Below are 17,110 nucleotides of genomic sequence, written 5' to 3'. Positions count from 1 at the left end.
GCCAAATCAACACAAACAGATAAGAAAAGGTCTAAGGCATCAGGTGCCCAGTTTAGGAAAAAAAGGAAAGAAGAAGAGGAGAAACGCGCAAAAGATAAAGGTATGCAGCTATGTCATCTCTTTATGAGTATAATATACTGCTCAAAAAAATAAAGGGAACACTTAAACAACACATCCTAGATCTGAATGAAAGAAAACATCTTATTAAATACTTTTTTCTTTACATAGTTGAATGTGCTGACAACAAAATCACACAAAAATAATCAATGGAAATCCAATTTATCAACCCATGGAGGTCTGGATTTGGAGTCACACTCAAAATTAAAGTGGAAAAAGAACACTACAGGCTGATCCAACTTTGATGTAATGTCCTTAAAACAAGTCAAAATGAGGCTCAGTAGTGTGTGTGGCCTCCACGTGCCTGTATGACCTCCCTACAACGCCTGGGCATGCTCCTGATGAGGTGGCGGATGGCCTCCTGAGGGATCTCCTTCCAGACCTGGACTAAAGCATCCGCCAACTCCTGGACAGTCTGTGGTGCAACGTGGCGTTGGTGGATGGAGCGAGACATGATGTCCCAGATGTGCTCAATTGGATTCAGGTCTGGGGAACGGGCGGGCCAGTCCATAGCATCAATGCCTTCCTCTTGCAGGAACTGCTGACACACTCCAGCCACATGAGGTCTAGCATTGTCTTGCATTAGGAGGAACCAAGGGCCAACCGCACCAGCATATGGTCTCACAAGGGGTCTGAGGATCTCATCTCGGTACCTAATGGCAGTCAGGCTACCTCTGGCGAGCACATGGAGGGCTGTGCGGCCCCCCAAAGAAATGCCACCCTACACCATGACTGACCCACCGCCAAACCGGTCATGGTGGAGGATGTTGCAGGCAGCAGAACGTTCTCCACGGCGTCTCCAGACTCTGTCACGTGCTCAGTGTGAACCTGCTTTCATCTGTGAAGAGCACAGGGCGCCAGTGGCGAATTTGCCAATCTTGGTGTTCTCTGGCAAATGCCAAACGTCCTGCACGGTGTTGGGCTGTAAGCACAACCCCCACCTGAGGACGTCGGGCCCTCATACCACCCTCATGGAGTCTGTTTCTGACAGTTTGAGCAGACACATGCACATTTGTGGCCTGCTGGAGGTCATTTTGCAGGGCTCTGGCAGTGCTCCTCCTTGCACAAAGGCGGAGGTAGGGGTCCTGCTGCTGGGTTGTTGCCCTCCTTACGGCCTCCTCCACGTCTCCTGATGTACTGGCCTGTGTCCTGGTAGGGCCTCCATGCTCTGGACACTACGCTGACAGACACAGCAAACCTTCTTGCAACAGCTCACATTGATGTGCCATCCTGGATGAGCTGCACTACCTGAGCCACTTGTTTGGGTTGTAGACTCCGTCTCGTGCTACCACTAGAGTGAAAGCACCGCCAGCATTCAAAAGTGACCAAAACATCAGCCAGGAAGCATAGGAACTGAGAAGTGGTCTGTGGTCACCAACTGCAGAACCACTCCTTTATTGGGGGTGTCTTGCTAATTGCCTATAATTTCCACCTGTTGTCTATTCCATTTGCACAACAGCATGTGAAATTTATTGTCAATCAGTGTTGCTTCCAAAGTGGACAGTTTGATTTCACAGAAGTGTGATTGACTTGGAGTTACATTGTGTTGTTTAAGTGTTCCCTTTATTTTTTTGAGCAGTGTATATAGAACTGAATACTTTTAGACAAGTAGTATTTTATTGGGTGATTTTTACTTTTACAAATTTCTATAAAGGTATCTATACTTTTACTCAAGTATGACAATTTGGTACTTTTTCCACCTCTGCTGGGTTGAACCAGGGTCTGTAGTGACATGTCTTGCACTGAAATGCAGTGCCTTAGACTGCTGTGCCACTAGGGAGGCCCTAGATGAATGCAATAATTGGAAGTCACTCTGGATAAGAGCGTCTGCTAAATGACTGAAATGTAAATGTAAAATGTGTGGTAAAAATAAATAAAAATGTCCTGGGTGTGGGGAAAATAAAGTTTGTTATCACAATCAACATCACATTGGATCACTTTTATTGGGGTTCAGTTGTATTCTTTCTATTCAGCCTGCCATCCATATGGTGGCAGTAACGCATCACAGTTGGAATGTCAAACGCTGCTGAAAGTCCAAAGCAAAGAAGACTACGAAGAAGAACTAGAAACGAATCCATTTACACGCTCTGGAGGGGGGCCCTGAACGACTCGTCTTCATCCGTCAACGAAACGAACCAAGGAAATATTTTTTAACCTTTCTATCAACCTGAAGTCAATTTTAGAGTTGCGCTAGGCCCCCTCCCAAATATTGACTGAAAATAGTAGATTTCTAGATTGAATCATGGCGGATTCGAGCAACAGTGCTGCGGTGGCTGGAGCCACAGGCTCGAATACTGGTGCCGCCGGGGCTGTTGCGCCGGAGGGAGCGACTGGAGCTGCGGGGATAAAGCCCGTGTTGGAGGTGGTAAAGGGGCAGAACTTTGACGTTGGCCCCCGCTATGTCAACCTCTCGTACATCGGGGAAGGGGCCTATGGAATGGTTTGGTAAGAGAAAATACACGATGTTCGCCGTAAAAACGTTGACTTCAGTATAAAAAAAAACAAGCCAGCTAAGCTTCGTCTGAAGGCGTTGGCTAGCTCACTGCCTCCTCATATCGCCTATTAATTGACATAATAACAACCATCTGGCTGTAAACGCACAATTATGCGCATACCCTTGTTGTGTATTCAATTGCACTTAACGTTACCACTGGTAGTGATAAACTATTTCTACGTAGTTAACTGGCTAGTTAGCAACAGATTGCCAGCGTTTGGCTCACTTAGCTAGCTAGCTACATTAGTTAGGTTAGTAGGTAATTCGCTACTAGCTAGCTACGCACTGTGGTTTTAGTATGTCCTGATGCCCACATATTGTATCCCAGTAATGTTCACAATAGCATAAAATGCAAAATCTAGTTTATACGTCATTTTGTAGCAAACAACGCTAGCTATCTAGCTGGTTTGCAAACTAACTAGCTATATTATAACCGCAGCTCAGGCTAACTTGCTAGCTAACAAACGTTATCTTACAATTAGCCACCTAACTAGCTAAGTCGCTAATAGGCGTGGTTATTATGAGGCTGCCAAAATCTTTTTCAATACAGGAAGTGGGAGGAAGTGATTGCGCAGGTCTTTGTAATCTTGATACAGTATAAACAGTTCATCGTTCACACCGCGTGAGTCGTTTTTTGATTGGCCAACTGTTACTAGCTAGTTAGTTACCGGTAGCGAACTATATAGTTCGTTGGTTAGTTAACCAACCTCACTGACGATACCACTTGTTTTCTTGTAGAAAATGTCTCGCGAGGTTTTCTGTGCAATGTTGCACTGTGCACAAGGTGCGCGTGAGAATTGTTTACGCAAGATCAAAGATTGCGTTTAGCTCAATTGCAGATGTTTTCATTGGTCCTTTTATGGTAAATGAAATCACACTTCACAGCTCCAGCTATATGCAGTATCAACAGTTTATCTACCACCTAGATGAACTGTTGATACTGCATGTCATGTCAGCGAAGCAAGTTTTGACTTGCGTGTCATGGCAAGCACTTCTTGCCTTATCCAAGTTATCTAAACAATGGCAAGGTAAAGTGTTACACCATTATTTCATACTTGACATTTGTGACCAAATGCACAACTACCTAGGGCACACCATAGCATACACACCACACTCTGAATGTAATCAAAATGGTGTATAGACGGAATATTTATTTTAACTTGTACATTTCCATGACAGTTATATTTGCTAAGTTGTTAAATATAGCCAAACTTCAATAATTCAATATGAGCCTCTCTTCTGCAATGGTTCCTCTTAGTTGGTTGTCTCATTGTGCTCATGCTCAAGTGTCAGTCAGCACTGTCACTATTATAAAGAACTGCCATGTCATGCAATGTGCTGGGCTTATTGTGCTGGTTGTAACTGGAGCCCTCTCTTCCCCATCACTCTCTACCCCCCCCCTCTTCCATCTCTCTCCCTCTATCTTCTCTCTCCTCCACCCCACCCAGCTCGGCCCATGACGGCATGACGGATTCTCGCGTGGCCATTAAGAAGATCAGTCCGTTTGAGCACCAGACGTACTGTCAGCGCACCCTGAGGGAGATCAAGATCCTGCTGCGGTTCCGCCATGAGAACATCATCGGCATCAACGACATCCTGAGGGCCCGCCGCATCGAGTGCATGAGGGACGTGTATTCTTTCACCCAGAAAAGGAGGGGAAAGGGGGGATACCTAGTCAGTTGTACATCTGAATGCATTCAACTGAAATGTGTCTTGTGCATTTAACCCAACCCATCTGAATCAGAGACGGAGGCTAATGGGGAAACTGGCTGGCTCACTGTGCGTGATCTCTGCGCATTATTAGTGGTGGGGTAGGCTAAATAAATACAACAGAATAGGCCTAATTTAAATAATAGTGATAAAGGAACCGAAATATGCTGGGTAGAGCATGCCCAGAGCTCAACAGTACCCGACTCGAAATTGGATTGGGAGAGAAGGCCAATGCTCATTTATTTAAAAAAAAATAAAAAATGTTGCATCCTTTCCACTCTGTAAAATTACGCAAGCATGGTTCCTCGCTCTACTCAGCTCATGCTCTGGTGTGGTATTAAAAAAATATTCTGCTTGTCTCCAGTCATGTAAAATGACTTGCATGGAATGGGTTTATCAAAGGCAATTTTTTTTTCTCAGACCTGCAAATACCATGATAGATTTATGCAATGCATTTATTATAAAGTAGGTATTTTCACCCCTACCCTTGTCTGCGAACCCACAGCCTTCTGGCCAGCATCAAAATTGCTACGTTGCTATATAATGCTTACGAAACAAAACTCTTTCAAAAACTGCATATCTAAGGCTCTGGTCTGTCTTAGGAGTGAGGGTAAACGGTATGCATTTCCTCTGCTATCCACTTTGTTTAATTATTATTTGGGGTATAGGGGAGGGTCGGGTGCAAATATATTTTACTGAAGGGAGTGCCATCCATTTTAATTTCAGTGGTCCGATTTTCTCCAAGTATCCCTCATTATAAATAATGTTCAGTCCCTAAATGTTTTGCATGAGTGCAGTATTTCCTTGTTCCTAGGTTGATGTATTAACCTTTGTTTTCAATGTTATAATTCCATGCTATGGAAAATAAACAAATTCATTGGACCTGCGCCGACGTGAATGTTAGCAATACGGGGGGGGGATGCGCGATATTACAATGGGTGTGTGAAGGCCTTTATGCTTTCTAAAACTCCGCCAGAAATTCACACTTAATACATGGAATTGGTTACGGTCATGTTCAAATGGATATGTGGTTGTTGGCCCGTAGTGCCCGTAACTGTCATATACCTCCTCATCCTCGTTTGTCCCTTTGAATGGCGCCCCCTGCTGGTTCCCAGCTATTTAGGGCTGAACCTCATGGAGACAGACCTTTACAAGCTATGATCTAACAGAATTACATGGGTTATGGTTTGGTCCCTCTCTGTTCGTTAGGCTCCTTAGCCCCTTGTTTCCCAGCTACATAGTGCAGGACCTGATGGAGACAGACCTGTACAAGCTCCTGAAGACCCAGATGTTGAGCAACGACCATACCTGCTACTTCCTGTACCAGATCCTGAGAGGCCTGAAGTACATCCACTCTGCCAACGTGCTGCACCGTGACCTCAAGCCCTCCAACCTGCTCATCAACACTACCTGTGACCTCAAGGTAATAATAACCAGAATACTACTACTAACCCTATATCTATAATACTACTACTGCTAACCCCAACACTATAACTGTAGTAGTACTACTACTTACTCCAACTGTGACCTCAAGACAGTTAGCTACCCCCTATCCATCGATCTAAGATCAGGGCCAATATTTATAAAGCGTTTCAGAGTACAAGTGCTGTTCTATGGTCATTTTTGCCTTGTCAATTAATAGACAGGAGGCTCCTGACTCTAGATCAGCACTTTTTCTCTGAGACACTTATTAATATGCCCATGGTATCACCCAATCATAACCATTAGGGAGTCGGGAAATCTAACCGTGGACCAATGGTTAGGGTCCATTGTGTGAAGAAAATGATCTACTCTGTAACCAGAAGAGGGCTTAGTGGGGATTTGCTGGCGTGAACAGGCCCGTATTTATTCAGATGATTCTTTTGGAAAACGTTTTGTATGTGTTTCTGCATGCTTCTCTGCGTATTTTAACGACCCTCCTCTGTCAGATCTGTGACTTTGGGCTGGCACGGATAGCTGACCCAGAGCATGACCACACAGGCTTCCTGACAGAGTACGTGGCTACGCGCTGGTACAGGGCCCCTGAGATCATGCTCAACTCCAAGGTGTGTGTGGACTGTGCATTGATTCTATGTCTGTGGACCATGTTTTCTCTGTCAGGCCTACTCCTAGTTCTTTGATAGTACTAACACATGAATTCACATTCACACTAACTCCGTGTGTGTTGTTCAGGGCTACTCCAAGTCCATTGATATCTGGTCAGTGGGCTGCATCCTGGCTGAGATGCTGTCCAACAGGCCCATCTTCCCTGGGAAGCATTACCTGGACCAGCTCAACCACATACTGGGTGAGAGAGACATGTTGCGACCCAAATGGCAGCCTAATCCCTAGCTAGTGCACTTCTTTTGACCAGAGCCTTATGGGCCCTAGTCAAAAGTAGTGCACTATAAATGGAGTAGGGTGCGACACTCGCTCAAACTTTTGCATGAGTTGCTGTATGCTCTTTTCCGAAATACCCTTTGGAACTATCCTTGACTTTGGCTTCTGTCTGTGAGAAGGGTGGACATGGCGAAACTTACCTGAACTGGCCATATACACTGAACAAAAATATAAACTCCACATGCAACAATTTCAAAGATTCTGAGTTAACTTTTGTATATTGAAATCAGTCATTTGAAATGCATTCAGTAAGCCCTAATCTATGGATTTCACATGACTGGGAATACAGATATGCATATGTTGATACCTTACAAAAAAGGTAGGGGCATAGATCAGAAAACCAGTCAGTATCTGGTGTGATCACTGTTTGCCTCATGCAGTGTGACATCTCCTTTGCATAAAGTTGATGAGGCTGTTGATTGTGGCCTGTGGAATGTTGTCCCACTGCTCTTCAATGGCTGTGCGAAGTTGCTGGATATTGGCAGGAACTGGAACACGCTGTGAGCATCCCTAACATGCTCAGTGGGTGACATGTCTGGTGAGCGTGCAGGCCGTGGAAGAGCTGGGACATTTTCAGCTTGTGTTCGTTGTGTGTAGCTTATGCCTGTCCATACCATAACCCCACCGCCACCATGGAGCGCTCTGTTGACATCCGCAAACCGCTCGCCCACACGACGCCATAGACTCTGTCTGCTGTCAGCCCGGTACAGTTGAAACCGGGATTCATCGGTGAAGAGCACACTTTTCCAGCGTGCCAGTGGCCATCAAAGGTGAGCATTTTCCCGCTGAACTCGGTTACGACGCTGAACTGCAGTCAGGTCAAGACCCTAGTGAGGACGCTTGATGAGCTTCCCTGAGAAGGTTTCTGACAGTTTGTGCAGAAATTCTTTGGTTGTGCAAACCCATAGTTTCATTGGGTGGCTGGTTTCAGACGATCGTGCAGGTGAGGAAGCGGAATTTGAATATCCTGCTTCCACATGGTCTGCGCTTGTGAGGCCGGTTGGACGTACTGTCAAATTCTCTAAAACGTCACGGTAGAGAAATGAACATTAAACTCTCCGGTAACAGCTCTGGTGGACATTCCTGCAGTCAGCATGCCAGTTACACGTTCCCTCAACATGAGACATCTGTGGCGTTGTGTTGTGTGACAAAACGTCACATTTTAGTTTCCATTTTCAAAGTATTTCCAACTGTTTGCTACGTTGTGTCCTACTGAACAGGACCCAGGTGTAAAGTGTGTGATTGGTTGTGCAGGCATCCTTGGCTCTCCCACTCCAGATGACCTGAACTGCATCATCAACATGAAGGCCAGGAACTACCTGCAGTCTCTGCCTGAGAAACCCAAGATCCCTTGGAACAAGCTGTTCCCCAAGGCGGACAGCAAGGGTAGAACACACACACACACACACACATTATTACATTATAGTCATTTATCTTACCCAGAGTGACTTAGTGGATTCATCTTAGGGTCACTAGGTAAGACCGTCATAGTAAGTGAAACTTCCTCAACAATGCAACAATCAGCAAAGTCAGTGCAGTGTTTAGTGCAAGAAAGGCAAGTAAAACAGGATTGTTAGTTTATTTCACACATGCTCACATGCATGTGCGCACACATTCACATGTTAACACACACAAATTGCAGACATTCAGATTTCAAATACATTTGCAAGTATTACATGCTTGTATCCCAGCTTCACTAGCGGTCCCTGTTCTCCTAGTCAGGTGTGAGCTTTGGTACACCGTGTAGACTTCAACCTAGTTAAAATGGTGACATTAGGTGTCTCCTTCCCTTTCATGTGGTATTTATGGATAATCCATTGATTTTGGAAAGAACTATCCGTTTAAAGGTCATGAACAGTAAAAATCATGTTTTTCATGAGTTGTTTTGTGTATCACAAAATGATCTTGAGATTATTTTACTGCGACACTGCTCACTGCATCCAAGTTGATTGACGTGTTTCAAAGAGCTGTCAGTCAAGGTGAGTTCATGAATGTAAGCTCCACACTCACTCAGCCTTTTTTCAAACTTCCTGGTAGTTAGCCATGAGGGGAAGTTACATTTTTCTCAAATGTTGAGTATTTCTATCCAAAACAAATATAGGTGTTATTTTAGTTACTCAAAAGGCTTTTACATGGAATCAGAATGACTGTTCAAGACATTTTAACAACGCCCCGTCTCTCCCTCCTCTCCTCCCTCCAGCTCTGGACCTGCTGGGCCGCATGTTGACCTTTAACCCTATCAAGCGCATCACGGTAGAGGAGGCCCTGGCTCATCCCTATCTGGAGCAGTACTACGACCCCACTGACGAGGTATGACCGCAGCAGCCCACCCTCACATACAGTAGTGCCCTCACATACTCAGGTGCCCTGTCCAGAAACCATCAAAGTCCTTTTTCACATGAAATTCTTTACCCTGGTTTGGTTTCCTGAAGCATTTTGAGAATACAATAAAATGTGTTTTGCTTTCACAACACCTAAAAATAGACCACATTTTACGTGACTGGGCACAGTGCGCAATTTGACTAGGCTACTGATAGGCGTGTAACAGTTCACAAAACCCACACTAGCACGGTACTTGTCATATCCCACTCTGGGCTAATGTGATGGGCTGTCACTGCTAGGTAGCTCTCTGTAGCCCTGGCAGTCCGTCCACACAGTATGTAGGAAGTGCAACAAGGTTCGTTGGATCATTCATTGACAACTTCGACTTCAGCTTGCTTATATAGAGTAGGTACTACTTGTTTGCTGAAATGGGTGCGAGAGGGCGAAGTTCATGATGTGGCGCAAGCACTTTCAAAAGGTGCTGAAACACCCTATTCTTCTCAACCACTGAGAATGGACTCACATCCGTGGCTATAAACGAACCTGTCGCTCTTGTCATGTCTTTGGCCCGGTCAGAATCAGCTGCGAAGGGCTGTTTCAATGCAGAGGGGAGACCAAGGTGGGTCTCGTTTCCGTCTTGCTCCAGTGGTAGGAATACTGGGGTGATATCGGCCTGTCAAAATCAAATCCAATTTTATTGGTGTCATACACATTTAGCAGATGTTATTTCAGGTGGAGTGAAATGCCAGTGTTCCTAGCTCCAACAGTGCAGTAATATCTAACAATACACACATCTAAAAGTAAAATTATATATATAAATATATATATATATATGCGAGCTGTGGCAAGAAGGTTTGCTGTGTCTGTCAGCGTAGTGTCCAGAGCATGGAGGCGCTACCAGGAGACAGGCCAGTACATCAGGAGACGTGGAGGAGGCCGTAGGAGGGCAACAACCCAGCAGCAGGACCGCTACCTCCGCCTTTGTGCAAGGAGGAGCAGGAGAAGCACTGCCAGAGCCCTGCAAAATGACCTCCAGCAGGCCACAAATGTGCATGTGTCTGCTCAAACGGTCAGAAACAGACTCCATGAGGGTGGTATGAGGGCCCGACGTCCTCAGGTGGGGGTTGTGCTTACAGCCCAACACCGTGCAGGACGTTTGGCATTTGCCAGAGAACACCAAGATTGGCAAATTCGCCACTGGCGCCCTGTGCTCTTCACAGATGAAAGCAGGTTCACACTGAGCACGTGACAGACGTGACAGAGTCTGGAGACGCCGTGGAGAACGTTCTGCTGCCTGCAACATCCTCCAGCATGACCGGTTTGGCGGTGGGTCAGTCATGGTGTGGGGTGGCATTTCTTTGGGGGGCCACACAGCCCTCCATGTGCTCGCCAGAGGTAGCCTGACTGCCATTAGGTACCGAGATGAGATCCTCAGACCCCTTGTGAGACCATATGCTGGTGCGGTTGGCCCTGGCTTAGTACCAGTGGCTTAGTACCAGGCGGTGATACAGTCCGACAGGATGCTCTCAATGGTGCATCTGTAAAAGTTTTGTTAAGGTCTTAGGGGCCAAGCCAAATTTCTTCAGCCTCCTGATGTTGAAGAGGCGATGTTGCGCCTTCTTCACCACACTGTTTGAGGTGTTGGCAGCTGCATAAGCTATTGTATTTGAGCAGTGGCAACATACTCTCTCTGTCCATTTGCCGTTATAATCTACTGGGAAGCCAACATTTTCCCAAACTGGAGATTTTAAACGATGGAGAATCCTTCTGGTTTATCGACCCCACCACTCGCCATTGTACAAAATTAGGTTCCAGCTGCGCATCACAAAAGGACAGTTTGAAATGCACCAATTTAAGATTTTATTTTTGATTACAATGTTCACATAGGATCTAGTTGTTTCAACGGAATAGCCTGAAATATTTTTTTTCAGCTCAGATTTTCTCGAGGCATACAACGCAACGTAGGCATAGCCTACAGGCCTAGTGTTTTAATTGTATTTTCTTTAATTGACTTATTTGGGTTCGCAGTGCGGACCAAACCGAGGTCCCTGTACTGAACGGTTCGGTATGAGTATGTGTACCGTTGCACCCCTCGCTACTGATATTCCCTAGGGTTGTTAGTTTGACACAGAAGAAGAGGACGCATCAGTCACAAAATTAGATTTTCAGAGGGTAGAAAGTAATATGAGCAACAACAAAACAATGTGAATTGGCAATTCTTAACGTTTGAAACGATTTTCTGACCGTTGCATGCTGCTTTTGGATCGGTTTGGGGTCCGTGGACCGATGCAGTTGTATCTTAAACATTTGAATCAGGGACTGATGCGTATCGGTGAATTGTTACATCCCTACGGATCAGGGTATCAAACGCTCCAGGATCAGATGTGAAAGCGCCCTAAGGTGTTTGTTAGGAGTTGTTGTATACTGTTATTACACTTAACAAAATATACTAAACAAAAATATAAATGCAACATGCAACAATTTCAATGACTTCAGTGAGTTACAGTTCGTATAAGGAAATCAGCCAAATTAAGAATGTATTAGGCCCTAATCTATGGATTTCACATGACTGGGAATACAGATATGCATCTGACACCCTAAAGAGAAAGGAGAGAAAAAAAGTAGGAGGGTGGATCAGAAAACCAGTCAGTATCTGGTGTGATCACCGTTTGCCTCATGCAGTGTGACATCTCCTTTGCATAAAGTTGATGAGGCTGTTGATTGTGGCCTGTGGAATGTTGTCCCACTGCTCTTCAATGGCTGTGCGAAGTTGCTGGACTTTGGCAGGAACTGGAACACGCTGTGAGCATCCCTAACATGCTCAATGGGTGACATGTCTGGTGAGTATGCAGGCTGTGGAAGAACTGGGACATTTTCAGCTTCCAGGAATTGTGTACAGATACACAATTATCATGCTGAAACATGAGGTGATGGTGGCACATGAATGGCACGACAATGGGCCTCAGGATCTCGGCACGGTATCTCTGTGCATTCAAATTGCCATCGATAAAATGCAATTGTGATCGTAGCTTTTGCTTGCCCATACCAAAACCCCACCGCCAACATGGGGCTCTCAGTTCACACGTTAAAATCAGCAAACCGCTTGCCCATACAACGCCATACTGTCTGCCATCTGCCCGGTACAGATGAAACCGGGATTCATTGGCACGGTGGAAGAGCACACTTTTCCACCGTGCCAGTGGCCATCGAAGGTGAGCAGTTGCCCACTCAGTTACTACGCCGAACTGCAGTGAGGTCAAGACACGGTTGAGGACAATGAGCACACAGAGGAGCTTCCCTGAGACTGTTTCTGACAATTTGTGCAGAAATTCTTCCCTTGTGCAAACCCACAGTTTCATCAGCTGCCCGGTTGGCTGGTTTCAGATGATTCCGCTGGTGAAGAAACCGGCTGTGGAGGTACTGGGCTGGCATGGTTACACGTGGTCTGGAGTTGAGGCCGGTTGGACATACTGCCATATTCTCTAAAATGATGTTGGAGGTGGCTTGTGGTAGAGAAATTAACATTAAATTCTCTGGCAACAGCTCTGATGGACATTACTACAGTCAGCACGCCAATTGCATAATCCCTCAACTTGAGACATCTGTGGCATTGTGTTGTGACAACTACACATTTTACAGGGGCCTTTTATTGTCCACATCACAAGGTGCTCCTGTGTAATGATCATGCTGTTTAATCAGCTTCTTAATATGCGACACCTGTCAGGTGGATGGCTTATCTTGGCAAAGGAGAAATGCTCACTAATAGGGATGTAAACATTTGAAAGAAATAAGCTTTTTGTGAGTATGAAAAATTCTGGGATTTTTCATTTCAGGTCATGAAGCACGGGACCAACTTTGTATGTTGCGTTTTTTAATATTTTTGATCAGTGTAGTATTTTCATTGTGTGTAGCCTGTAGCAGAGGAGCCGTTCACCTTCACCATGGAGCTGGATGACCTGCCTAAGGAGAAGCTGAAGGAGCTCATCTTTGAGGAGACGTTCCGCTTCCAGGCCACCTACCAGGGCTCCTGAGACATAGAGGTACACACACATACATACACTCGCATCACTCCATAACAATTACTAGATCTTTGAAAAAGATAGGTGGGCATTCTGCAACACTTTTAGATGTGATTTTTTTGTCTTGTCATTTTCATCTCCTGTTCATATCTGTTTCAGCTTTGAAGACGAGTGACAAAGCCACACGGAGACTCCAAATGACAAGATACAAACAAAAAAAAACATATATACAGCATACAAAAAAAAGGACCAGAAACATGTACATTTTTAAGTATTTTATTTCGCGGGGAAGCTGTTTTTTTGGTGGGGGGGACTGTTGTCTACTTAAAGGAAAGATTCACCCATTTTGAATGTTATTGTTTTTGTGCATCTCAGCAACGTTCTATTGATTCCTGGGTTTTTTTCATGTGAAATTTGGATGGTGTGTCGTAGCATTGCGATAAAGTCGCTCTCACGACACTGGAAGTTAATAGGAATTCGACTTTTAGATCGCAAAAACGTCTATCATACATGTCATATTTGTCTCGAATGAGCCATTGATCATATTTTTTGCGATATTCCCACCTTGATAAATGTGTAATTAAATAGAGGGTCCACCACATCTCCTATTTGTCTGCCTCTTTAGTCCATGGTGCATTTCATGGTGCTATTGCTTATGTCATATTAGGTTAAACATGGTGTGAGAGTGCAATTTTACAACTAACTATTTCACATGCTGGTATTGACTCTGGTATTATTGTCTAGCTAGCTAGCTTGCCAGCCAGTCCATAGAGAGAGCATTGCATTGTGGGTTTTGTTGTCGAATTGAGCTGCAACAGATTTCCCACAAGATTTTCACATGTTGCTACCAACCTTATTATTAAAAAAAAAAAAAAATTTGTTCACAGAAATATTGTCCTCACGTTAGTGTTATTTAACACTGTAAATTATAGGAATTCATGGTTTTGGGTGGATATTTCCTTTAAGTACTACTGCGCTCATTTTAACCACCATCAGGAGACTCTTCTCTCTTTCTCTTCTTTTACTGCTTTCTGCGAGGAGTGTGTACTGTTTGAAAAGCAAGAACTTCATCTGACCAACTCCATTTACCACTCTCGTCCCTGTGAGCCTTTTCTCTTTTTTCCCTCTCTGTAAATGTGTGTTCTTTCCATCTCTTTCTCACTAGTCACAGTATATGTTACTGTATTAACCTACACCCTTAACTGTCCGTCTTGCTCCATGGAATTATTGTTTGAGAAAGAAATAGACAGGCGCTAGTTAGATGTGTACATATAAATGGTTTTTGTTTGAGTGATCTCGTGGAGGTTTGGTTTGTACACCGTTATTTGAATGTTTATGAACAGTCAGGAGTCGTATTTGTATGTTTTGAAGTTTATATTTGAGTTTTTTTTTTTTTTTTTTTTTTTTTTTGGAACATTGATTTCTAGACATTCTTTACTTGCGAAACAAACATCCTATGTTTTAACGGCATGTTGGTGGTTTTATATTTTGTTCTCGTTTTCTTTTTTTGTTTAGAAATATGTATGTTGTTAATCTAAATGAACACGCATTCATTCTTGAAATGTACCAAAGTGGCAAAGGTAGAGTGGGATGGAGGCATGGAGAGATGAGGAATGGCTTGAATCGTCTTTGTACTGTAACCCACAGCTGGTTTATCTCCATCCTCACTTATTCAAAGAGGACGTCAGAGTTTTCAGATAGAAATACATGGCCTAGAACAGTGATTCTCTGTGCTAGTCTCTGACTACCTAACATCGATCAGCAACATGCCACAGACCCTCACCGGTCCTAAAATGGGAGGTTAAAGAAAAACGGCAATCTTTTTTGAAGAGGGGTGCCTATAGTATTTTTCTCTTCTCCCAAAACAAAATGTCACCAAATTCAACTTTAAATCTGCCACCATATTAGAAAATTCTAATTTCTCCTCTCTGCCTATTTGCCATTCCCCTCTCTCTCCTCCCTTCATGTGTCTGTTATTGTTTCAGGGAGGACAGTGATTTGTAAATACTCTATTCAGTTATTTAGTTGTGGAGGGTGGCAGGCAGAATCAGCAGATGTATATGACTGATATTTAATTTACGCTTGTGTTAAACTGATAATGGTTGCCACGGTTATGGTGTCTACGGTAATTAGTGGCTGATTTTGCTCTTTGTTTCCTTCTAATGTGCCGTGTTTCATGGTGGGCTTCGCTCAGAGCTTAACGCATCGCTGTCACATTTTCCACTCACATCTAACAGTGGACCGCTTCATTTTGCCATAGCACATCCTTAGCACCTCAGAAGCTATAAGCCTCTATTCATGGTAGAAGTGGCCCTACTTTCAGATCTGGGATCAGTTTAGCCTCTTCTAATCCTTATGTTTGGCCATTTAGAGGAGGCGGAGAGTAAGTATGAGTCCAGGGCTGTGTTCAGTAAGTTTTTACATTCAATTGAACGGACACAATGCTGTTGGAACGCTATCAGCATGGCTACTGCCCTTTTAAAAACGCTGTTAGTTATGAGCAAACGTACCTGTCTGTTCAAGAATATTTTTGGGAAACGTGTCGGTCAGTACAAACCGTTCCACAACGTAGCAAATGTTAAAGCGAACTGAACGCACCGCTGATCGATCAGTGCATATGGGCAGTATCATCCATTCCACACACCCCAATTACCAGCCATGCTTTACTCAAAGGGCTTTCCCCCTCAGGTCCCACCCACCACCCTTTTATCTCGCTTTTGATTGGCCGAAACCTACCAAACCACATCCCAGGTTGGCTGCCATTTGCTTACTCATTTAATTTTTCTCTTATTTCCTGCTGTAAATAGTTTTTGTTTCCTCCTCCTCCCCCCTCCCTCCCCAATCATGGCTAGAAATGAAAGCAGATCTGATTTTTAAAGTGGAGGAGCATTGCTTGAGTGACATCTGTCAGTCATGTTGGGGGAAGAGGGGTTACTTGCGTCAATCATGTTTCTCAATCAGCGCACCTGCACTTTGCCACGCTAACCAAACTTTTTCCCCTTTTTTGTTTTTTATTTTATTTTTTTCAACTGTTTTAGTCTTAAGTCAAGACATCAGCCTACTCTTTTGCGCTTACTTCAATTTGTTCTTTCCTCCCTCTTTAATCTGCTTGCTTTTCTGGGCAGATTTTTCATGGAAGCTCACTGGAGCCCGTCACACTGAGTGTGTGCGTGTCGAAAGTGTCTTAACACACATTTTGCAGTGGACCACCCTGGTCCGCTCTGTTTCATTGTGTGTCTGTATAGTCTGTGGTTGAAACACAGCAGACACTACTCCAATCGGCAGTATGTATGTGTCCCTCTGCGTCTGTGTTTTTTAAAATCTTTTTGAAACGCACTCCAGAGGCTTTCCCGTTATTTCTATCTGCATGTTTGGATACTTGTGACCTGTCTGTGGTTCTCTGACCAAAAGCTGCTTTACTATCCCCCAACCCCTTTTTACCCCCCCCCCCACCAGCAACACGACCCAACTGACCGCCAGTCTCAACGGAGAACCATGCGAATGAACCAACGGGACCATGTTTGCAATACGCAATCACTCACTTTTTTTCACAGACACGCGCATACACACATCCTTGCACACAAACACACCACATATGCACGCACGCACACAATACATGAAGAAAAACAATGCATAGTCAGGCCGGTTTCTAAATAATGTCCTTTTTTAAATGGCTGTTCTTATTATTGCTATCGTTGTTAGTGGTGGTCTTTTTTTTTAACACAAGGGAGTTGTATCTTTTTCTTTTGTATTAATGTTTTTGTTTCTCTTATGGGTGTGCTATAACTGGCAGTGTTTTCACTCTTTCTGGAATCTATTTTTCCCCATTTATTCTTTTAAATGAAGATGAAATGCCATATGAGTAGGTTGTCAGAGATATGAGCTATTGAGGGTTATTGTCGATGTATATTCTATGGGTATTATGAATTAAACAATTAACAAAGAAACAGAATTATATACATATAATAAATAAAATTCCTGATACTGGTAAACTGTGTATTGATTTTCTTGATGTCTTATGGTCTGTCCTTCTTTGTGGTACTGAATGGCAGTGTGGACAGCGTTTTTA

The 17,110-nt window shown here is 44.1% G+C and overlaps 1 protein-coding gene across 1 annotated transcript; it reads left to right on the top strand.

Annotated features, from left to right (window-relative positions):
* The first annotated feature begins 2,163 nt into the window (after positions 1-2,163).
* Positions 2,164-17,033, top strand: LOC115170800 (mitogen-activated protein kinase 1-like). The gene is made up of 9 exons (XM_029727105.1): positions 2,164-2,562; positions 4,060-4,242; positions 5,555-5,744; positions 6,250-6,366; positions 6,494-6,608; positions 7,955-8,086; positions 8,901-9,010; positions 12,934-13,062; positions 13,201-17,033. Exons 1-8 carry the CDS (start codon positions 2,360-2,362, stop codon positions 13,051-13,053), a joined length of 1,170 nt encoding a protein of 389 aa, XP_029582965.1. The 5' UTR covers positions 2,164-2,359; the 3' UTR covers positions 13,054-13,062; positions 13,201-17,033.
* Positions 17,034-17,110: the final 77 nt, after the last annotated feature.

This window comes from Salmo trutta, chromosome 32 (assembly GCF_901001165.1).
Source record: "Salmo trutta chromosome 32, fSalTru1.1, whole genome shotgun sequence".
Lineage (NCBI taxonomy): Eukaryota > Metazoa > Chordata > Actinopteri > Salmoniformes > Salmonidae > Salmo > Salmo trutta.
This window is presented reverse-complemented; position numbering and strand designations above follow the sequence as displayed.

Bases quoted from the DNA above. Each gene is read 5' to 3' on its own strand.
- LOC115170800 (XM_029727105.1), top strand. From the start codon at position 2,360: ATGGCGGATTCGAGCAACAGTGCTGCGGTGGCTGGAGCCACAGGCTCG. The intron at 6,609-7,954 runs GTGAGAGAGACA...TTGGTTGTGCAG, and splicing joins CCAGCTCAACCACATACTGG to GCATCCTTGGCTCTCCCACT. The intron at 9,011-12,933 runs GTATGACCGCAG...CATTGTGTGTAG, and splicing joins ACTACGACCCCACTGACGAG to CCTGTAGCAGAGGAGCCGTT.